The following is a 24,005-nucleotide window of genomic DNA, read 5'->3' as shown; positions in this document are numbered from 1 at the left end:
AAACTTCATTGGTTAAACTGTTTGTGTTGGATCAGTTGGAACAAAAGCCTGCGCCCACAGTGGCCCTCAAGGACCGGTTTGCAGACCCCTGGTTTTGAGTTTCTAGTTATTATCAAGATTGTATTCAAAGCTTTGTTGTCATACATATACATACCTTGTATATTGTGTACTTTGTACAACGAGATGCATTCCAGGTACAGCCTAGCCGGACAGTTATGACATACATACATACATTCACAATACAGCCAGGCTGATTGCCAATTCGCCATTGACGGCGCTCCGGAATAGTGTGAAAGTTAAACAATTGGTTGGGAAGGGTGAAAAAATTAATGTGGCCTTTTCGAAGGAAGAGGAATGAAAGGTATGGAGAAAAAAAATTAAAATCAAAATACTCAACATATGCCTGTTTAGCTGTCAAGCAGCATTATGATATGGAAACGTTGACTTTGAAAAAACATGGTAAACCTTCAAAACAATTTCATGCGGTCAATAATAAACATCACAATTAGGTCAATTCTAACAAATAGTTTTTATTAGATTTACATGGAAAACACATGAACCATTACAGAGAGAAAACAACAAATTTGAACACTCGACTACTTCAATCAGTATGAAGGAAAATAGATTTAAAGCCTCATGTTACACTTTATCACATAGTGCCAGTCCGTGTTCTTCGCCACGTCCATTTTCAAAGGACATTCCCACTCGTGCTGCAACTAAGCTTTCACAGAAAGCATCGAATTTCCACTCACGAGAAGCTCCACCTTCACAACTTGATATCTTGCAACTCGGACATCTTGGCCAGTGTCTTTTTCACCCTCAGAGCCGTGAGACGAGATGCCGGATTGTGAGCCCAGCACTCAGTCATCAGCTTTCCCATCTGACGCAAACACTGCGGGAAAACGCGCAGGTTAGCCACATCTAGTGTGGGTTTCTGCATCATATGTGTGAGGGTTTACCTCATCACTGGTCCAACGATTAGGGAAGGAGGGCCGTAGTTTCTTGATGCAGACCACCTCTCTCATGTCTTCGTACGAAGGGTCAGTTGGGACCAGGTCATGGTAGGGCAGCTGGTACTCCTCCAGGATACCTTCAAGGTCATGAAAAGCATTAATGCTGATTGAATGAATTATTAGCCCCACATCTTTTGACAGAACAGGGTTTAAAATGGTAGGCAGAAATTCATGCATTTTCACCAGTTTTTATAATAGTAACCTTCTTAATTAATCTGGAAACGACAAAAACGACAATCATGAGGGCTACTCTGCTATCACCGGTCTCATTCATCAACTAAAATTTTACAGTTTCCTAGTTTGAGTTCCACATCTCAGGTTTTGACCACTGAGCTAATGGAGAGGCACAATTTATATTACTCTGGCATCATGTAGTGTTGAAGCTGAGTAATACAACAGGATGTAGGCTGAACTCAGGCTTCGTGTGCGGGCAACATTTGATGATTTTTGATGTGTACTGCTTCGGGGAAATAAGAATTAGATCAAAAAGTACTCTACATTGATTTTTGTACTAAATAAATAAAAAACACAAAATTCTATTGTTTTATTGACTGGGAAAATAAATAAAAAAATCCCCCATTTCTATTACCAATAACCCATTGGCTTCTGGACCAATAGACAAATGTTAATTGGCTGTCAGCCGTTCTAGTTCAAATGGATTGAACATTTACCATTGATGAATTAGTTTAAATACACAGCTAAATGGTGATTGGATGCCACCCAACTACATATCTATCACTGTCAAACTTACTAAAATAGCTAATTAAAAAATAACACTATAGTTTATTTTTATTTTTATGTAGAATCGAATACACTAACTATCAAGTATGATTTGAGTACCGATAGTTAGTAAGTTTTTACTGTCATTACAACAGTATTTCCCGGTACTAACTGATCTGTACTTAATAAATGCAATGCAGTGGATTCACAAAAGGTTGTTTAAGGATATCATTTTATCAATTTTTCACACACCACTTGAAGGAGCCCATGTAGCACACTTTGACAACCAAACCTGTTTTGATAGTGTATATTTTATTTGTTCATTGCTGATTTACCGGCCCATTAGCCAAGTGGTTAGCGTGTTGGCTCCACAAGTTTCAAGATCGGTCGGTTGGTCCTTACTGTTTGTGGTTTGCATGATGAAGAATATAGCGCGTCGGCAAACAATGTACTCAGACAGTCAACCTGTCAGCGTCATACAGCGACATCTACAGAATCTTGAATTTAGTGCATACAAAATGCGGACCAACTGATTAGGCGTCCCGTCCACTTTGGGGAAAATTTTAGACTTTTAAATGCACCCTATGTAAGTAAATATGTGCCGCGTTGCATTTGTAGTTTATTATCACATAAAAAGGGGAATTGCAATGATTAATAAGGGGAGCAATTGGCCGAGGTTGACAGCTAGGCAAAATGGTGACCTACCTCCTGAAACGCAACGACGGGCAATCTCCCAAAGGATGAGACCAAAACTGTATATGTCGGCCATGATGTACGACTGGAAATGACTCCTGTTAAGGGTTTCGTCCAGAACCTCAGGAGGCATGTAGCGCTTGGTGCCCACTCGGGTGTTGGGTGGGATATCCACCTCGTTGGTATCACTGCATGGATATAAATGCATTTTTGCTCAGAAAAAAGGTCAATCTAGAATCGCATCCCGCTTCTTCACCCACCTAATGAACTTGACTGCGAGACCCAGATCTGCAACGCAACAGGCGCCGTTCCGCTTGACCAGAATATTTTTGCTCTTCAGGTCTCGGTGGGCGATGGCGGGCTTTCCCTGTGTACCGAAGATCTCCGTGTGGAGATGGCACAGCCCGGACACAGACGAGTACGCCAGGCGCAGCATAGCTTTGCTGTCCAGCGTCGTGGACTTGAGGTAGTCATACAGTGAGCCACTCTCATGATAGTCGGTGATCAGGTAGAGCTGCGTCCATGAGCCTGTGCCTTTAATGTCCGCCGCTATGAATCCTGAAACCATCGTGCTGTTAGAACTTTGTCCATCGTGTAGTAGTTCATGATTTTCTCATTTACCGAGGATGTTGTCGTGTCTCATGAGGACGGTCTGGTAGATCTCGGTCTCACGGAACCAGCTGGCTTCCTCTGTTGTGAAGAAGACTTTCACCGCCACTTTCTCCCCTCGCCAGCGGCCCATCCACACTTCGCCGTAGCGCCCTTTCCCAATCTGCTTGACCATTTGGATCTGCTTGGCGATCGTCCTCTGCACCTGAAGAGTGGACCTCAAAGTTACCGTTTTTGTAGCATTGAATCATCCTTCTGCTGTGTATTGAAATTAATCTGTCATTACTAGACGTCCAATCCATTTGAAGTTGAAGGGTGGCAGCAGCCATTTTGCTACCATTCCAGCTCAAATGGATTGGGGGTCTACTATAAATTAATAAAACAAATGACACCAGTTGAAAAAATATAAGTATATATCATTTTGCAATCAAATATTGTTTAGTATCAATACAAACTTTATTTTCTCCGTAATAAGACGTCTTGGGAGCTGAGTGGCACTTGATGTAAAAATAAATCAATATGTTAGAGAAATACACCCATCTCACCAAAAGGGGGAGTCCTGAGCCTGAACCAGAGCTTTGTGACTGCTCTATCAAGTCCTTCAGTGATTCTCCGGGTGGAATGTAAGTCTCATCCTGCTCCAGGCCGATGGTGTAGCGAGGACGGGATATCTGACGCTTATATCTTAAAAAAAACATGTCACAGTTTTCAAAAGTCAAAAGAAATACTGTATGTTTGTGGAGAATGCATACCTTATATAACAGAAGAGAATGATAAGAGCCAGAATGATAGTGCAAACTGTGACAGAGATCATCAACGCCGTGTGGTGGATCTTCCCATCAACATAGACTGGAAGAAAAGTGCAATGTAACTCTATTAATACAGTTGATGGACATAGAGAGAGAAAGAGAGAGGGAGAGGGATGGAGAGACAGAGAGAGAGAGAGAGAGAGAGAGAGAGAGAGAGAGAGAGAGAGAGAGAGAAAGAGAGAGAGAGGGGGGGGGGGGAGAGAGAGAGAGAGAGAGAGAGAGAGAGAGAGAGAGAGAGAGAGAGAGAGAGAGAGAGAGAAACAGAGAGAGAGAAACAGAGAGAGAGAAACACAGAGAGAGAAACAGAGATTGAGAGAGAGACAGCGACAGAGAGAGACAGCGACAGAGACAGAGACAGAGACAGAGACAGAGAGAGAAAGAGACAGAGATAGAGAGAGAAAGAGAGAAAGAAAGAAAGAGAGAGAGAGATGGCGAAAGAGAGAGAGTAAAAGAGAGAGAAAGAGAGCTAAAGAGAGAAAGATAGAGAGAGAGAAAGAGAGAGAGAAAGAATGAAACAAAGACAAAAAGACAGAAAGAGAGAAAGAAAGAAAGAAAGAAAGAAGCAAAGAAAGAAAGAGAGAGAGAAAGAAGGAAAGAAAGAGAGAAAGAAAGAAGCAAAGAAAGAAAGAGAGAGAGAGAGAGAGAGAGGGAGAGAGAGAGAGAGAGAGAGAGAGAGAGAGAGAGAGAGAGAGAAACAGAGAGAGAAAGAGATAGAAACAGAGAGAGAAAGAATGAAACAAAGACAAAAAGACAGAAAGAGAGAAAGAAAGAAAGAAGCAAAGAAAGAAAGAGAGAGAGAAAGAAGGAAAGAAAGAGAGAAAGAAAGAAGCAAAGAAAGAAAGAGAGAGAGAGCGAGAGAGAGAGAGAGAGAGAGAGAGAGAGAGAGAGAGAGAGAGAGAGAGAGAGAAAACATGCATTACAGTGTTTGAGTATATGACTTACGATTTGGCTTGAGAGGCGGCAGAGTGGGATGAAGGTTTTGATTGCAGTAATCTTGATCTGTGCAGCATTCCAGTGCTCTCCTTCGACGAGAGTTCCATGTGTCCTAAACATGTCATAAAAAGGCCGCATTTCTCATACACAGTAGCAGGAGATCACTGCCACCCTTTCCAGTTCAAAAGTATTGGATGGTTATCGCCATCAATGACAGCTACTGAGTTGAAAAATAATATTAGTTCTTCTTCTTGCCAAGCAGACTCCCTACCAACCATTAGTTTATCGCTGCCAGATGTCCAATCCATATGAACTGTGAGGGTGGGAGCTGCCAACCCTCCAACTTCTATAGGATTGGACAGTATTACAATATCAATCTTGCAATAGTACAATGTATGATTTAATGTTTATAATATTTCGATTTTAATCTCGTAATATTTCGGTTTTTCTATCGGAATACTAAAATGTATGGACCTGTGGTTGGGAAACACTGGTATAGGGGTTCACTCGCTTATATATAAATTAAATAACAACATAAAATTAAGGTTTGGACCAGGCAATAAATAGATTCATTTTGATGGTGAAACCGAACTTTTTTCACCTACAAAATCTAAATGCTAAACTATTTTTAGAAACCTGCCTCCAGTTGCAATCTCTTTTACTACATGGATCCCATTTTCCTGCACCTTGTTGACCTTAACTCAAAGGTTTTAAACAATAATACTACAGTAAGTACAATTTCATGCCTTTCAACTTAGGTTTTTCCCCTATTTTATAATTTTTTTGATCATTTCAAATTGTGTACGGCATAAAACAACTTTTGTACAGGATTTTTTTTAAGTACGTTTTTTTTGTAAAATCGATCTCGTTTTACCCATTTCGGCTCTAATCCGGATCGTCTCGGTCACTGGTAGCAGACAAAAACGTCATTGTCGACTGCTAATATTGTCATGCTTCAAGCACGATATGCGCTCGCGCATTCCCTGTTCACACGTCCACCTTTTCACTATATAATTATAGCGCGTCAGCAAGCAATGTACCCAGACAGTCAAGCTGTCAGCGTCATACAGCGACATCTACAGAATCTTGAATTTAGTGCATACTGATTGGGCACCCCGTAAAATTTAAGACTTTTAAGTGAGTAAAAAAGTAAGTGACTTTTGAGTAAATATGTGCCGCGTTGCATTTGTACGTTTTTTATTGCTTAATAAGGGGGAATTGCAATCATTAATAAAAGGAGCAATTGGCCGAGGTTGTCAGGTATGCAATTTACAAAATCACTTTTAATCATTTGATTCTGTTTACTTACTCGGCATTGAAACTCGGAACCGACAAGCCCTAGACAACCAGCAGTCAAAAATGGAACTCCCCCATCTTCCTCCACCATGGTAAAACAGTAACCGTCAGTCCTGCAGAATGCCATGCCATTTATTGTTACTGTCTGAGCACCCACCCCCCACTCCTCATTGGAATAAACCGTGTGTGCATACCTGCAAGAGTTGTTGGTAGAGTCTTCGGGACAATGGTGGTAGCAGTGACACCAAAGCTGCGTCTGTGGCGAGGACGCAGTGGACGCGCTACCACCATTGTCCTCCCTGCCATCCGGGGCCGATGAATCCACACTGGATGCTCGGAGCAACATGCTGTCCAATATGTTGCCTGTAAATTAATTACAGTCCTTTTGGTCAACAGTAAACAGCTAGCTGCTACTCCTGAGAGCAAGATTAATAGTGTTGTCCTAATGCATTATTGGTCAGCAATAACAACTACCTTTTAATACTGAGAACAAGTTTAAGTAATCTTTTACTCTGGTCAACAGTAACAACTACCTAAACGGTACTCGGCCGTTTGGTCGCCGGACATTTGGTCGCCGGACATTTGGTCGCCCGGAAGGTTATTGATAATTACCATTTAAAATTGTTGCTCAAATTCCCTAAATACAAACTGTGAATTATTATTTAGTCATACTTAATGCGCTAATAATTATTAGGCTAAAGAAAAGCTCAAAATTTCCCGTACTTTTATTGTGTTTTGTTGGAGAACTTGTTAAGACCCTGACTGATGTCCCTTCTTAAGGGGAAAACTCATGTACATACAAACTCTTCTACACTCACACGTCCGCTCAGTGAAACTGCTCAGGGCCATTGTTGGCTTTGATTGATGCGTAGACCGTGTTGTTTTACCTTGTTTTGTCGCCGGACTTTTGGTCGCTGGACTTTTGGTCGCCGGACGTTTGGTCGCCGGTTGTTTGGGTCCGGGCGACCAAACGTCCGCGACCAAACGTCCGGCGACCAAAAGTCCGGCGACCAAACGTCCGGTCACGACCTAAACAGCTCATTTCTACCTCAACAAGTTAACAGTGTGTGATTAGAAACCAAACATAAAAACCATATTAATCGAGTCATAAAGAAGCTGCCATTGATATGTAAGACAGACTAATCAAAGCATTGTTAGTGTATTAGCACTTATTTTGGATCAACACATAGGAGACAAATGGGAAAAGCAAAGGTTTATTTGTCAAGAATTTCCAATCCCAAATGTCCTCTAACTCTGGAATGACCCTTGTAACATTGCACCAACGCAAAGAATGCATAGCAGATACTGTACTGATAGACCATTCCCACAACACATGTTTTTTCAGTCAACTTTCCCAAAAGAAGCAGAACAAAGCCGGGCTATTCGGTCTTATCGGATTTCAAAGAAGCACCTGTTTGTCACTTGAGGGAGGATGTGGGGGTAAAGTGTGTGAAAGTGTGAAAAGTGTCTCTCCTCCGTAGCTTTTAGGATTTTCATTCATTCCGCCACACTCATTGAGAGCAGATGCCCGACAGCTGCGAGCGGAGCCGCTGAGAACGTCCTCTCCCTCTTGGCGTCAAAAAGTGCTACCAGACGTGCACACATGAAGCGTTTCCCTCCCACGTGTGAATCAGCACGAGGAGCTAAAGTTTCCACCCGAAATTTTGCATTTATTCCCTGCCACTGACAGTAATAGACGTCATTGACATTGATTGATCATATTTCTAGTTCCATTAATGACCATATGTTCAATTCATTTGAAGTGAGAGCCCACCCATTTCAAATGGAATACTAGTGATAAACTTTTTAATTTTTTAAATTTATTTTTAAAATCACGGCAAAGGGATGATTCGACGGCACATCATTGGACACACCGTCAATGCCAGTGAGAGGTTAAATGAGGATGATCTGAGTCTGTACCAGTGGCGGGCGGTGCATTTTCTGGTAGCGCCTTCAACGTATCAATCCAACCCTCAAAAACTATTTTATGGCTATAAAACCTCTACTGCAGCTACAGCTGCGACACATAAAAATAATCAATAAATTAATGCACAAAAATGGGGTAAAATCCACTTCCTAGCAGCATTTCATGATTAGATACAAATACTGGAGCTTTTCAGACATTAAAACCAGGCCAGGGGGTGATTTTCCCGGGAAAAGACAGCGATGATAGTCAATGGCGTACGGGCAAACATTGCCCGAAAATGGGGTAAAATCCAGCGGAAAACAGCATTTATTGATTAAATACAAATACTGGAGCTTTTTAGACAACAGAACCGGGCCCGGAGTATCATTTCCCTGGTAAAAAGACAGCGATGAACGTCGATACGTCCATATGTGAAATGACAAAAAATGCACTAAAATTAGGTAAAATCCACTTCCTAGCATCATTTATTGATTGAATACAAATACTGGAGCTTTTGAGACATTAAAACCAGGCCAGGGGGTGATTTTCCCGGGAAAAGACAGCGATGGACGTCAATGGTGAAACGCCAAAAATTAAACTGGGGTAAAATCCACTTCCTAGCAGCATTTTGTGATTAAATACAAACACTGGAGGTTAAATACAAACACTGGAGCTTTTCAGATATCAGAACTTGGCCCACAATTGAAATATTATTTAGGAATATAGCCATATTTTACTCACCAAAAATCCTTTTTACACAATATCCATCCTCCTTTCTTTCTTCCTTCTTTCCTATCGCCATCGAAGCTAATGATGAAAGTCGAGCCTGTCCTGTCATATTTCCGGCATGGCCCGTTTTGAAAATAGCTTTAAATCAACACAACAATATACTATTTGCTTGTGGAGCTAAGTTAGCGCGCTGAAAGTGCCGCGCACACCATGTTCCCGGCTGTAACAGGCTTGTTAGCTTCGGAGTTGACCGCCCTTTCTTAATGATGTCCATTTTTTTCTGGAAAAGTCCGTCTGGAAAATAGCTTTGTGAGCTAACAGAATCCATTTGTTTTTGCTTCTGTCGGCCATTGTGGGTGGAGTTTGCGATCTCGGCTGCCTCGGGTACTGCTTTGGCCCGCCTACTAGCCAATCATAGTTTGTGAAAGCAATGACATGTCCCAGCCAGCAAAATGCTAACACCTATGAAAAATCATTGTGGGGTTGCCAACTCGAAATCTGATTGGTTAAAAGCAACAGTCTAGTTTAATGCGGCAGAGCCCGCAAGAACTGATTGTGAAGGCTTTGAGGCAGATCTGATCTGGCAACAAATAATGGCTGAAATGTGATTGGTTAAATGCTTCAATATGAAAACACACATGTGGAAGCAGTGCAACCAGGGGGAAAAGCAATGAAAGGAAGCTAACAGACCATTTGGAATAATAAGTATTGATGGACAAAATATAATATGATTCAGATATTTCTTAGGCCAGCAGAGAAGGCCTTGAAGGCCCTGACGGCCCGCCACTGGTCTGTACCAATAGTATGGGTGCAACACTAATTTCGTAAGGTTTGTGAAGCTTCCTATTGTGGAATATTGAGGCGCCCGTTAGTATAGATAACACCTATTGTGTCAGATAGCATCATGTTTCTAGTTTTGATTCATGTTTTCAAAGCCATCAAAACTATCAAGTTCTCAAACTGTACAACCCTGGCACTTGCAGATACAGGATGGTAAACACATACAGTATACTTCTATACTGTCGGTCATGATTTTGCAGACACTATAGTAAAGACCTGGAAGAGATAGAGAGAGATGGAGCGACAGATTACTGGCATTCCTGACATTTCCAGAGAGAAATGAGACAGCAGGGAGTCACAAGTCAGAGGCCTTATAAGATAAATAATTCCGGCGATTACAACGTGACGTGTAAATTGGCTCTGCATGCAGCAGTGCTATACTCCACTTTTTGTGTCTTCATAAATAGATCATCTCATTACCGCAGCTACTAAAATGAGAAGTTGGCAGTAATTGATTGCTGCCAGCCTCCAAATGGATTGTGGAGGTTCAGGGTCATCAGTGGCAGTTAAATACTTTCAAATTAAAACAAAAAAATTAAGACTATTATTAGGAGGGGTCGACAAAAACTTCCTCGTGCATTTTCAATGGCTCATTTAATTTTCGATGGTACATTCAACTCTCAATAAAATTATTCCCACCCACTCCTCTTGTTTCGGACCTGCGAAATACATCCACTGATGATCATTTTGACAAGAAAATCTCCATATTGAGCCAAAATTTATCGAAAGTGAGTAATAAATTCCCGCAAACAAACAGATATTGACCGAAGATCAATAGGAAGTGATCTGGAAATGTACAAAATTCAACAAGAAGTGGCCCATGAACAGGAAGTGACATGGAAATATTCTTAAATCAAAATGTACAAGAAGTGACCCAAAACAACAGTCACCCGTTGGCAACCTGAAATTAACAAGGAAGTAATCAGTAGTGAACTGTCATTGACAGCGACGGACATTCAATGCCAAATTTTCAGTGCAATTGACAGAGGTTGACGAGCGTTCATTTGCCCCTCTCAAAATGAATTGGACGTCTTGCGGCATCAAATGGTACTAGAAACATGATCATTCAAAGCAGACCATGACCAATCATTCACCTCAAAAAGGATTGGAGCTCCATCGCACAAAAATATGTTGCCACAACCATCAAACCTGGGCATCTGTGAACATTCAGCCCGGTTACTCCCGACTTCCATGTTACATGACATGCACGCGGTGGACACCGGGTGCAGGCCTTTTGTGTTTTGTCAACAGCACATTAGCACCTCGAACGGTGACCTGCACAACCCTCAATGGGAAGCTGAATAGGGGAAATGAAAAAAGTAGGAGGCAGATAAAAGGAAAGCTAATGGAGTATGACAAGGCTACCTTAAAGATCAGCATCCGTGAAGAGCCAAGAGAGAGAGAGAAGCGCTAAGTGTTTGCAGGAGGGCTGGTGAGTGAGAGAAAGGGCAGCAAAGGCCAGTATCTCTTATGTACTGCCGCGATAGTGTCCCGCAGCTCTGTCACATTTCGTTTTGGTGAATGCTGCACACAGCACCCCCCCCCCCCCCCCCCTGATATTCTTTGACCCCGTTTTAAAACATTTTTCAAGGAATGAAAACATAGTTTCCACTGTAATTCTTTATTTGTAACTCTAATCTATTATTTCATTTCATTCTGCAACTAACTTTATAGTTAGTTGCCGTTTTGTGATATGGTGTTTTATAAGGCCCACTTACTTAGTAAGAGTATTCAAGATAAACGACCAAGACTCACACGGATCCGTAACTGGTGAGATTGTACCAGAAAAATCATTGTAATGTTGCCTGGCATCATCACATCTCATCTCTAGGGTCGCGGGGGGTGCTTGAGCCCATCCCAGCTGACTTCGGGCCAGAGGCGGGGACACCCTGAATTGGTGGCCAGCCAAACGCAGGGCACAAGGAGACAAACAACCATTCACGCTCACACTCATACCTAGGGACAATTTAGTGTCCAATCAGCCTACCGTGCATGTCTTTGGAATGTGGGAGGAAACCAGAGTACCCGGAGAAAACCCATGCAGGCCCGGGGAGAACATGCAAACTCCACACAGGTGGACCGACCAGGATTTGAACCCAGGTCCCCCACTGTGAGGCCGATGCGCTAACCACCCAGCCGCCGGGCCGCCATGCCTGGCATCAGCTTTCTTTAAAAATTACGACATCAAAAGAGAACAGGAGCCAGCAGAGGCTGTAGGCCTTAATAGAAACAGAGGATGTAGACAAGTTCTTATTGGTTTTATCATTCATTCATTTTCCCTACCTCTTAGCCCCACCAGGGTTGCGGTGGGTTCTGAAGCCTATCCCAGCCAACTATGACCAGTAGGTAGGGACACACTCGATTGGTTACCAGCCAATCGCAGGGCACAAAGAGAAAGACCACCACTAGAGCTGGGCAATATGACAAAAATTGTTATCACGAAATTATCAGTCGATATCGATAATTATCACGATAACTATCACATCTTTTTTGTTTCAAATTTGAAACTTGAAACTTATGTGAATAAGTAAATAAACTACTTTCCTTGTTCAAATATAAAGGTAACTATGTTACCTTACTTTATAAGAGTCGAGAATATGAAATATGATGATGATTCTGTTGTGCAATAAAGAGAAGACAACTCCCTCCTTACACTATGAAAAGTAAAGAATAAAATCTGCAGAAATTTTGACAGGCGTCTTTATTTTTATAAATTTGCCTTCAAACCAAAAGTTGCTGTGCAATATAAAAAAATAAAATAATCAAATGAAAACATCACCACCATTGGCAAGCAGACTATTTTCAGCCTCACAAATAGAAACTGGAAATTTACCTCACATATGGCCATTAACAAAAAAAAGTTGGATGAATTTAACCCATTTTAACCCAAGATAACAGGTTTTAGATTTTTGCAACAATTTCAGAACATTTATATAAAATGAGGAAACACCTTGATATCAAGTAAGAAAAATATTACAGGCTGTCCGCAAATGAAGACAGTGGGTTAAGGACATATTCAATAAGGCTGCACTTTGCGTACAGGCATTTACGAAGGCATTTAAAAAAAAAGAAAAAACGCCAGGTAGAATTCACTTGGATCTTTTAGTGGGTCGGCTCGGTATTGTCCTGCATCTCATAATCGCTTATTTTGGCCGTGTTGTTGTCCTTTTGCGTTCATGCCTGCGTTAGCCTCTATTGCTAATATGCTAAAAACACGTTTCCTCATCATCCTCTTCTTCTCCTGAGCATTGGTCTGGAACTATTGGACATCTTGCAAAAGTGCCCTGTTCTCTGTGGTGGTCGGGTGGTTTAATTGCAGTTTAAAATTATCAAAAGTTTTATCAAAAGTTTATAATAGTGTCGTTGCCAAAAATTATTCACAATGATTATCGTTATCTTTTTATCGCCCAGCTCTAACCACCACTCACGCTCACACTAATGGGCAATTTAGAGTGTTCAACCAGCCAAGCAAGCATGTATTGGGATGTGGGAGGAAACTGGAGTACCCCCCAGAAAAAAACACGGACATGTCGGAGAAAATACATACTCCAAACAGGAGACGCCAACCACCCCTCCACCGAGCCGCCTACTTTTATCACAAAATACAAAATAACCATAACACGGCCTCCGGTGCTTCAGAAAAGGAGTGACACATGTATCCTGGCCTCCATTCAGATAAGATCTACTGAATGGCAACTATCTTACATTTATGACCCCTCATCTCTACAAACAAACCTGGCAATGAAAATCTAATAATTTATCATCTGGAAAAAACAAAACAAAAAATTTACTAGTGCACTTTCGACAACGCTCCCCAGGAAAACAACATTGGCTAAAGTTTTGTTGTTTTGGCTCCCATGCTTTTGACTAAGGCAACTATCCCGAATACTCACCAACTAACACCAGTATATTGTACTGCAGTTTAGCTTCAAAAACAACCAGACCCATTGACCATATGTCACTGAAAAAAAAGAGATCAGCAGTTACCGTGGTGTTCCATTTGCCTATACAACGCGTATAAACCTTTTTTTAATAAAACGATCGAATTTCTTTAGAGAAAAATAACAACTAAGCCGCTGGCTGCCACAGTAATAAAACTGAATGGAGGAAGACCTACTGCGCAAAGATACCGCCCGCCAGTGACATGACTCGGTAACAACTATAGTTTTCTGGCCAACAGTAAAATGGTATTGAAACTGCTTTTTGTGCTTTTTTTTGGTTTGTATAGCAAAAAAAGGACTATGAGATGTGGTCCAACAAAATCCAATATATCAAATTCAGTAGACTACTACGTGATATGGGGCCTTGGAAGGGCATTTTCCACGGCGTAGAAAGTTTTCTTCAGTGGCTTGTGTCTAACAACTAGCGTGGTTATTTTGACAACTAATCAATGAACAAATGAATGGAAATTTATTTTGATAGTTGATTAATTGTTTAGGGACAATGTTTACCTAAATATGGTTTGAATTTATTTCCTTTTTAGCCATTTTTAAACAAATATTCTACGATATATATCTTAACGGTTCTAGTTATTTACATTTTCAAAAGATTCAGCAGTCAAAATAGAAAAATAACTTACTTTTCATATAATTTAAAAAAATGAATTCTATGAAATAGGGAAATTCATTGGACATGTTCTATCTATCTCCTAGAACAAAAAATAGTATTCTTCCTGCCAAATTATGGTGTACTGGTTCCAGTGGCGGGCGGTGCATTTTCTGGTAGCGCCTTCAACGTATCAATCCAACCCTCAAAAACTATTTTATGGCTATAAAACCTCTACTGCAGCTACAGCTGCGACACATAAAAAAAATAATCAATAAATTAATGCACAAAAATGGGGTAAAATCCACTTCCTAGCAGCATTTCATGATTAAATACAAATACTGGAGCTTTTCAGACATTAAAACCAGGCCGGGGGGGTGAGTTTCCCGGGAAAAGACAGTGATTAACGTCAATGGTGTACGGGCAAACATTCCCCAAAAATGGGGTAAAATCCAGCCGAAAACAGCATTTATTGATTAAATACAAATACTGGAGCTTTTTAGACATCAGAACCGGGCCCGGAGTATCATTTCCCTGGTAAAAAGACAGCGATGAACGTCGATACGTCCATACGTGAAATGACAAAAAATGCACTAAAATTAGGTAAAATCCACTTCCTAGCATCATTTATTGATTGAATACAAATACTGGAGCTTTTGAGACATTACAACCAGGCAAGGGGGGTGATTTTTCCCGGGAAAAGACAGCGATGGACGTCAATGGTGAAACGCCAAAAATTAAACTGGGGTAAAATCCACTTCTTAGCAGCATTTTGTGATTAAATACAAACACTGGAGCTTAAATACAAACACTGGAGCTTTTCAGATATCAGAACTTGGCCCACAATTGAAATATTATTTAGGAATATAGCCATATTTGTAATTTTACTCACCAAAAATCCTTTATACACAATATCCATCCTCCTTTCTTTCTTCCTTCTTTCCTATCGCCATCGAAGCTAATGATGAAAATCGAGCCTGTCCTGTCATATTTCCGGCATAGTCCGTTTTGAAAATAGCATTAAATAAACACAACAATATACTATTTGCTTGTGGAGCTAAGTTAGCGCGCTGAAAGTGCCCCACACACCATTTTCCCGGCTGTAACAGGCTTGCTAGCTTCGGAGTTGACCGCCCTTTCTTAATGATGGGCCAATATTTCTTCATTTTTTTCTGGAAAAGTCCGTCTGGAAAATAGCTTTGTGAGCAAACAGAATCAATTTGTTTTTGCTTCTGCTTCTGTCGGCCATAGTGGGTGGAGTTTGCGATCTCGGCTGCCTGGGTACTGCTTTGGCCCGCCTACTAGCCAATCATAGTTTGTGAAAGCAATGACATGTCCCAGCCAGCAAAATGCTAACGCCTATGAAAAATCATTGTGGGGTTGCCAACTCGAAATCTGATTGGTTAAAAGCAACAGTCTAGTTTAATGCAGCAGAGCCCGCAAGAACTGATTGTGAAGGCTTTGAGGCAGATCTGATCTGGCAACAAATAATGGCTGAAATGTGATTGGTTAAATGCTTCAATATGAAAACACACATCTGGAAGCAGTGCAACCAGGGGGAAAAGCAATGAAAGGAAGCTAACAGACCATTTGGAATAATAAGTATTGATGAACAAAATATAATATGATTCAGATATTTCTTAGGCCAGCAGAGAAGGCCTTGAAGGCCCTGACGGACCGCCACTGACTGGTTCACTCGCCAGACTTTGATGCGGGCAAGGGATCGATTCCTGCTTGGTGGTGTGGTGGTATGATTCTGGGTGCGATTGGTTGTCTCTCTCTTTCATTTTGCCCTACGGCTGACTACAAATGTGACAAATGATGAATGAATGAATAATATTCTTCCTTTCACCATGCAGATGTGTTTTCAGCTCACATCCTTGTGATGCAATTTGTACCAACCCTGGCTTAATATTGTATAAGCATACAGATATAGATTTTTTAAAAATCAACCAATCAATAGACCCAGATAAATGTTTTATTGCAGTCTATAACATTACAAAGGTCAAACCATATTTTTAAAAAAACACACAAAGTACTTTAAAACACCATAATGGCTTCAAGCTCTTTGGCTAACCTAGCCTTTCACATGCTATTTGCAACCCCCAGGTACCAATCCCAATAGGTCTTTGAGGCCCGATTGCAGAATATAGAGGCCACTGTCAACACGCAATTAACAAAGGGTCAGCCCCACAAGACCCCCAAAAACGCTTAAAGGCCTCTTTTCAACACATGCTGCTTTGTTGCCGGCGGAGGACCGACACGTCGTGCTTGACTAACGAGATGGAGACGGCCAGGTCTGAGTAGAAAGAAAATGGCCGAAGCATGTTCATTAGTCATCTCAGCCTTTCATCAGGTTGGTGTAAACACTACATGCCTCTTTTTTTCCAATCCCTTCCTCTGCCTCTGAGTGCTTTTTCATCTTCCCGTTGTTTGACAGAGTCAGCGCTACACGGAAGGGGCGCCGCCTAAGTTTACTCTCCGTACCTCCAGTTTCATCCTTGTGTCATGATTTGGGGGATGTCAAACTTATTGGTTTTGGTCTTTAAAAGTCTTTGAAACAAACCTGGCATCATAGAGGAACTCGTTTGTCATGTTTTCAACCAGTAAATAGTTAGCTCTATTAATCAGGAATAATAGTGTGTAAAAGTAACATATTGATTTTTTTCAAATCGTCCGTCAACCAGCACTGCAGAAGGGCAACTTAAATCCAAACAGGTAAGAACAAGTAGCAACTAATAAAATGGGTGAAAAATTTAATTCCAAAGAAATCATAAAATGTTAATGTTTGTTGTTGATTAATGTTGCTAATGTTGTTGTTTGAATTCTTAATGTTGGGTTTATGTGGTGTGTGTTCATGTTTGTAACCCTAACCCCTCTTTTCACGGCATTATCTATGGCGTAAATCCATCATAATGGTGGTTCATTTTTTTATTCCTTGGAGTCCGGGTGTGTTCCTCCACACGAGAATTTGCAGTTTTGCACCTCGGCAGATGCGAGCTTCGGCCGGTGAACAACAGCACATGCGTGTCAGTGGACAAAAAAACACCGTCAGAACGACAAACGGCAGACAAAAGTACATAAGAAAGAATCTTGAAACATGGGTAGTGGTTGTTGTGAGACAGCCAATGAGAGCCCAGTAGAGTGTAGCGAGATTGTAAAGTAAGAATAAATGCATCCGCAACAATTTCAAAATAAAATAACGGATATGGGTAATGTATTGATGTTTGGGGAATTTCGTAACTTGCATCTTGTTTTTGTATCTTGAGGTACTCAATTGCATATAAAAAAGTGTTCGCAACCTGATATTTTGTAGCTAGAGGCATTCGTAAGTAGACGTATGGCTGTAAATAAGATTTTTCACTGTGCTTGATATGCCTGCCCAATTTGTTTACTTTTTCAAAATCGAAAGCCTTCGAATCGGACACTTTATATTAAGAAATATCATTTAAAAAAATATGAAATTGAAATAATCCTTTGACTGGGCAGCCTTTCTGGTCCAAATGGATTGAATGTTTATCGTTGTCAAAGGCACGGAACGGAAACATGATCATTGCATTTCAGCCATCCAAATTAAAATGGATTTTATGTTCAATCTCCATGGCAGTGATTGGGTTAAAATATACATCTGCCTTTGGGGCCATCTTGAGGCCCCCAAAAAGGCGAATCCATTAGTGACAGGAAGAATAATAAACAGTGATTTCAAGATAATTGGGTAGTGTGGGAGAAATCACTACTTCTAGCCGTCACTTCATCATGTCACATCAAAACCATTCAATGACTCGCAAATGAATGAGCCGCACTCTGCATTGTGTGCATGTGTGCATGTGCTCCCCTGTAGGGATGATTGACAGGTACACACAAGGATTGCGGAACTCCTGGCTGATTCCAGAAAAGCCCTAGGAGCCACAAAGCAGCCTTTGAGGGAAAAAAAAGAAGAAATAAGAAAACAAAGCGTTAGAGAGTCAAGAATAGAGAGCAGCTGGTCTTGTAATCATTTCTCTCGTAAATAAGTCAAAACTACAGCCCTGCCATCTGAAACCCATTTGTCCAAAAAACTAAATAAAGACAAGGCAAAGTTGTATAGCACAAATCAACACAAAATGTCATGATTTACATCACATTGAAATCAGCAATAAATACATCCCTACTAATTTGTTTATCAATAGTAGACGTCCAATCTATTTGAACTGGGAGAGTGGCACCAAATTAAAAAATGTTCATTCGCTGACAACAATTCCACTTCAGCCAGGAGTCATGCAGAGTCAGATCTACAAACAACACAAACGAACAAATTTCAAGTGGCTTCTGGTGTTGCAAAAACAAATACCATATTTTCTGGACTATAAGTCACACTTTTTCATAGTTTGGCTGGGGCTCCAATTTAAACTGAGAAACAACTTTTTCCCATTCTGACAAACGCAAAGTTGTTAAGTTGTTTAGGCTATTTACCCAAAAATCTGTTAATATGTTATATTAACAGGTTCCTCTTTATCCTATTTTCCTCTATTTTACCAGTACAGTCGTACCTCTACTTACGAATGCCTCTAAGTATAAAATTTTCAGGTTACGAAACCCTATGATATGTAAATGAGTGTCCCAACATACACAAACAAGATCCAACTTACCAAATCCCCTAAACAAAAATGCATTAACTAGATTCGTTATTCTATTTAATGGTAACATTATTGCGGCTTGCTTTTCTTCTGCTTGGAGTCTACCGGAACAACAACAACTCTCTTTTGACTGCTGAATGAAATGAATGAATAAGTGGGCCCTGAAAGTGGTGTGGGGTTGACTGATATTGCAAGGCAATATGACTGGCCATAACCCACCTACCAGCATCGCTACATTATTGAAACAGAAGGAAGCAGTACAAGCGACGACTCCTTGGTATTAACATTTTCAATGGTTTATTGAACATGACTACTGTAGGACGAGCAGACGCCAACAAAAACAAAAGAGCAGCCTTCCTTCTCCCGCCAACTTGTCCACACCTACCTCTCTCTTAGTCATGCAATGCATTTGGGGACAGCAATAAAATGCAACACTCCACAAAACGACATTGCAACCTGAAGAATAAATGCAACCTGATACATAACACGATTTGAATTTTTTTTCCAGTCTTTTGTCGAAAATTCCAACTCACGTGGAAATTCAGGTTACTTCGCCAGCATAGGAATAAAAAAATAATAATCGAGGACTCCCTGTATTTTATGAGTATTGATATCAAGTAGAAAATTGTACTAGTTTGCAACAGAAAAACACATTCATTCATTCATTTTCTGAACCGCTTTATCCCTACAAGGGTCGCGGGGGTGCTGGAGCCTATCTTAGATGACTCTCGGGCATGAGGCTGAATCAGCGGCCAGCCGATCGCAGAGCACAAGGAGACGAACAACCTTTCACACTCACACTCATACCCAGGGGCAATTTAGAGCAGTGTTTCCCAACCTTTTTGTGCTGCGGCACACATTTGCATTAAAAAAATCTCAAGGGACACCACCATCTGAAAATCTTTTGATTTAAAACCATGTCGCCTATATTAACAATTGTCATCAAAGTTTTATCAGCCGGAATCACATAAACCTACAAAATTATTCCAAAATCTAATTTTTCACAGCGACCTAATGTCACCAAAAGTTTATGTCTGCGGACCCTGAACAACTTCGGTTCGAGTGATGCAAAAATAAGTAATGTAATGTTTTTAATCACATAATTTTATGAATTTCCTCCAAATATTACTTAATTCTCCTAACATTACGCAAAAAAAATGTAGCATTCACACAGACTTTACGTCCCCAAAAGTTGATGAAACCAAACAACTTCCAGTTCATGTTAGAGAAAAATAAGCTACAAAATGACTGTTTCACAATTTGAATCTTGTAATACTATAATCTATAATTTAACATTCATCATATTTTGATTTTTCATATTAATTTTTCTCTGAATATTACATTGTATGTATGACCTTGGAATTTCCCACGGCACACCCGACCATTGCAAATGGCACACCAATGCGCCACAGCACAGTGGTTGGGAAACACTCATTTAGAGTGTTCAATTAGCCTACCATGCATGTTTTTGGAATCTGAGGGGAAACCGGATTACCTGGAGAAAACCCACGCAGCCCCGAGGAGAACATGCAAACTCCAGACAGGTGGACCGACCTGGATTTGAAACCAGGACCCCAGAGCTGTGAGTCCGATGCGGAAGTAGACATTACATAACAATAAACAACAATGATGGGCTAGTATTGATACTTCTGCAATCTGGATCCAGATTCAATCATTCAATGTGGATACTTCAATGCAGTATTGGCAACCCTAACAGGTAGCGCGTGCTTCAGAGTTGCCGAACAACCATTTGAAACAAATGATCGAAAGAAATTCCGATCACAAATTCAAAACTATCTTCTTCCTGCGAAAATCGGTTTTTCACTTGTTTTGAGTGGTTTATTTTCCGTCTTTCATAAAATTGTGAGTGAATGAGAATAGTTGGTCTGCAGGCTGTAGTAAATTGTTTTTAACAAACCACAAATCAGACATGGGATCTCGGAGCCTTCAATTTCGACAGATGTGAAACTCAAGTGGTGCAGACTACGGTCATTCCCACACACGTGCGGACAGACATGCAGTTGTTTTTGGCCGGCGGCCCAAGTGTTTTCACGGCTGCTCAAATAACCCGGCAGTCTATTAAGGCATTTCTACGGCTCTTTGTTTTTTGTTTTTTTTATCTGGTCACCAAGACTGATGTGATTCGTTTATTCCGTATGATTGGATGATAGCTTGATGCTTAAACATATTTTAAAAAATAAAAATCACTGTAGGAATATCGGCAGCCCGGTGGGGGAGTGGTTAGTGGTGTACAGTTTTAAGATCGAGGCTTCAGTCCGAGGTTTCAACCTTCCTGTGTGGTGTTTGCATGTTCTCCCCGGGTTTACTCCGGGTACCGCGGTTTCTTTCCAAATCCCCAAAACATGCTTAATAGGCTGTTTGAAGTCTCATCATTCACCATCCTCCATACCGCCCATCCTCGAAAGGGTGGCGGAGGTTGCTGGACCCTAACCCAGCAGTCTTCAGGCGAAAGGCAGACTACACCCTAGACTGGTTGCAAGTCAGTCATAGAGCACACAGAGAGACAGACGACCACTCAATCTCAAGATCATACTGTCACCGAGTGGAAATCGAACCCAGACTGTCTTCACTGAAGTCAGGCGGAAGAACCACTGCATCATCGGGTGGCTGGCTGAAGACTCTAAATTGCTAAAGTTTGAGAGTGAATGATTGTCCGTCTCCTTGTGCCCTGCGATTGGCTGGCCACCAATTCAGGGTGTCCCATAGTTGGCCATAGTCGGCTGGGATAGGCTCCAGCAACGCCTTCCCAGTCTAGGGTGTAATGCGGTTGGCTAGGATAGGTTATAGCAGCCTGACAGGGATAGAATTACATTACGACCAAAACATTGTCACTTAATTTATGAAATAACTATAAAGCAGTTAGAGCAGTGGTTCTTAACCTGGGTTCGATCGAACCCTAGGAGTTTGGTGAGTCAGTCTCAGGGGTTCGGTGGAGTCTCTGGAACGGAGGTCAAGACACATAGACTCATCATTTCTATTTTCATGATAACATGCCCCGCTTGACCATCACCGGCTGGGGATGATCACGTGACATTGCTTGGCCAATCAATGCTGCGAGAACTCTATATCTTGAATTTGAAAAAAAAACATGTTTTATTTTACACGAAAATATGGTTCGGTGAATGCGCATATGAAATTGTTGGGGTTTGGTGAATGCGCATATGAAACTGCTGGGGTTCGGCAGCTCCAGCAAGGTTAAGAACCACTGATTAAGAGCAATAGGAAGGCTGTTGACATTCCCTGAGTTCCAGTGTTGTGAGGGAAAATATGCCAAGATTACTGTTTAGTGTAAATGTAAAACATCCCATTTAATTTCAATAGCAATTAAACAATTAAGTGTAAAATGGAGAGATTTGCTTCTCTGTGTGCAAACCAAACTAACAGACACAGGTTTGTTTACCAGATGTATGTGGGAAATAGTAGAAAGCAACCATTTGGAAAAGGGCAGAATGGGCCAAGGCTGTTCGTGTCACATTAAGAATCGAGTAGTACATCATTTAGTATGACAAGCACAAATGCATGAATGCTGAATCCACATCCGCAACTTATGATAACATTTAAAGGGACAGACAATGCAACCTCTAAATGACTGGTACGACTTAGACAGTTGCAGTAGCCTGTATAACGACAACATATTCACAACCATGTTTTCCGTTAGAGGTCAAACGACATAGTGGTCGGCCAATATATTGGGCCGATAAATTCCCTTTTTTAGCCATTGCCTGATTTACAATTAAAAGGCCAGTATATGAGGATTATTCCCTGGCAGTCATCCATCCAAGTACTAACCAGGGCCAACACTCTTTCGCTTCTGAGATCTGGCATTTTGAGTCTAGTATGGCGTTAGAGGAGGGGTGGGCAAACTATTCCACAAAGGGCTGCAGGGGGTGCAGGATTTCACTCCAATCCATAAACAGGACATCTTTTCACCAATCTGGTGTCCTAAAAGTGCAATCAGTGTTTTTGCAGTAAAGTGTTTCTTGTTTTAGCAGAAATGTCATTGGTCAAAGTGTCAGTGCTGGATCAGTTGGAACAAAAACTTGCACCCACAGCGGCCCCCGAGGACCGGTTTGCCCACCCCTGCTTTAAAGGATATTTCAGGCAGTCATGTGGGCTGCTGTAGCTGTCGACTGCCTGACGGAAGCACCCAGCAATGCTTAGAGCCACTTCAAGCATCAGGGGAGTTTAGGGATTTCTTTTTTTGGAACACGTGGTAATGTTTGTTTTTTATTTTGGCGAGAGAATAAGCAATGTTACGTTAACCTTTTAAGGTCTTTACCAAGTGATCACAAATGTAACTCATAGTGTTAGCATTGCATTCTAAATTAGCACTACTTTTACACCCCATCCAATGCATCCAAGCTCCAGACTATTCCCTCACCCCCCAATCCAACCCTTGTGATGATAGGCAGTACGGAAAATGACATTTGTATCAATTGCCTTTCAAAACTAAACTGCTTTGGGTATAAAAAGTATATCATCCTTAAGTAACCTCTTACAAAATCAGCTGCTGACATCGGCAAAAAGTATTTTTTTTCTTTAATTAGTAACGGCATTGGTCCTTGAAAACCCTTTATTATTGGACTTCTAGTTTTGATTATAAATAATTATGCCTGATATATCGTAATACCACCTTCATCAGAGAAGTCCTAAAGTGTATCCGGGACTCACACTCGCCTGCTATTTATACCTGATTGGACAGTCTATTCTCGTGATAAGATCATGTGACACATTGTTCCGTGGTGACGGTGCATGAACACATCACATTGACAAACAATAGGAACACTGGAAATTAAAAGAACTACAGCTTGGGTGTCAAACTGGCATGCCGTGGAACAGATCGGGCTAACTGCCTCATTTTGTGTGGTCAGCAAAAGTAGATTACGTGGATCGACTTAATGTTTTTGGCAATATAAAATGCATATAAAATTAAAAAACTAATCCAGAAGTCAGGGAATACAGTGGTACCTCGAGATACGAGCTTAATTCGTTCCGGGACTGAGCTCGTATGTCGATATTCTCGTAACTCGAACGAATGTTTCCCATTGAAATGAACTAAAAACAAATTAATTTGTTCCAACCCTCTGAAAAAACACCAAAAACACGATATTGGATTGGAAAAAATGTTTTATTTGTTCTAATTCGCCATCTATTAACAAAGTAACACATAACTAGTGGTTTAATATTACTAAAATGTGTTTAATAGTGCTAAAATTATACAGATTTCGAAGGGGGGAGAGGGAGAGAGAGATGGACAGAGAGAGGGGGCGGGGGG

General features: G+C 41.0%; 1 protein-coding gene across 1 annotated transcript in view; it reads right to left on the bottom strand.

The window, feature by feature from the left end:
* Positions 1–510: 510 nt before the first annotated feature.
* Positions 511–24,005, bottom strand: part of bmpr1ba (bone morphogenetic protein receptor, type IBa) — a 38,032-nt gene continuing 14,537 nt past the window's right edge. Inside the window, exons 2-11 of the mRNA XM_077601221.1 lie at positions 6,268–6,436; positions 6,087–6,186; positions 4,787–4,889; positions 3,788–3,884; positions 3,581–3,719; positions 3,048–3,240; positions 2,687–2,984; positions 2,439–2,614; positions 960–1,090; positions 511–892 (exon numbers count right to left, since the gene is read on the bottom strand). Of these exons, the coding sequence (XP_077457347.1) occupies positions 767–892; positions 960–1,090; positions 2,439–2,614; positions 2,687–2,984; positions 3,048–3,240; positions 3,581–3,719; positions 3,788–3,884; positions 4,787–4,889; positions 6,087–6,186; positions 6,268–6,436 (1,532 nt within the window). The 3' untranslated portion in view covers positions 511–766. The remainder of the gene's footprint in view (positions 893–959; positions 1,091–2,438; positions 2,615–2,686; positions 2,985–3,047; positions 3,241–3,580; positions 3,720–3,787; positions 3,885–4,786; positions 4,890–6,086; positions 6,187–6,267; positions 6,437–24,005) is intronic.

The sequence above is a fragment of the Stigmatopora argus genome, chromosome 5 (assembly GCF_051989625.1).
Source record: "Stigmatopora argus isolate UIUO_Sarg chromosome 5, RoL_Sarg_1.0, whole genome shotgun sequence".
Classification (NCBI taxonomy): domain Eukaryota; kingdom Metazoa; phylum Chordata; class Actinopteri; order Syngnathiformes; family Syngnathidae; genus Stigmatopora; species Stigmatopora argus.
This window is presented reverse-complemented; position numbering and strand designations above follow the sequence as displayed.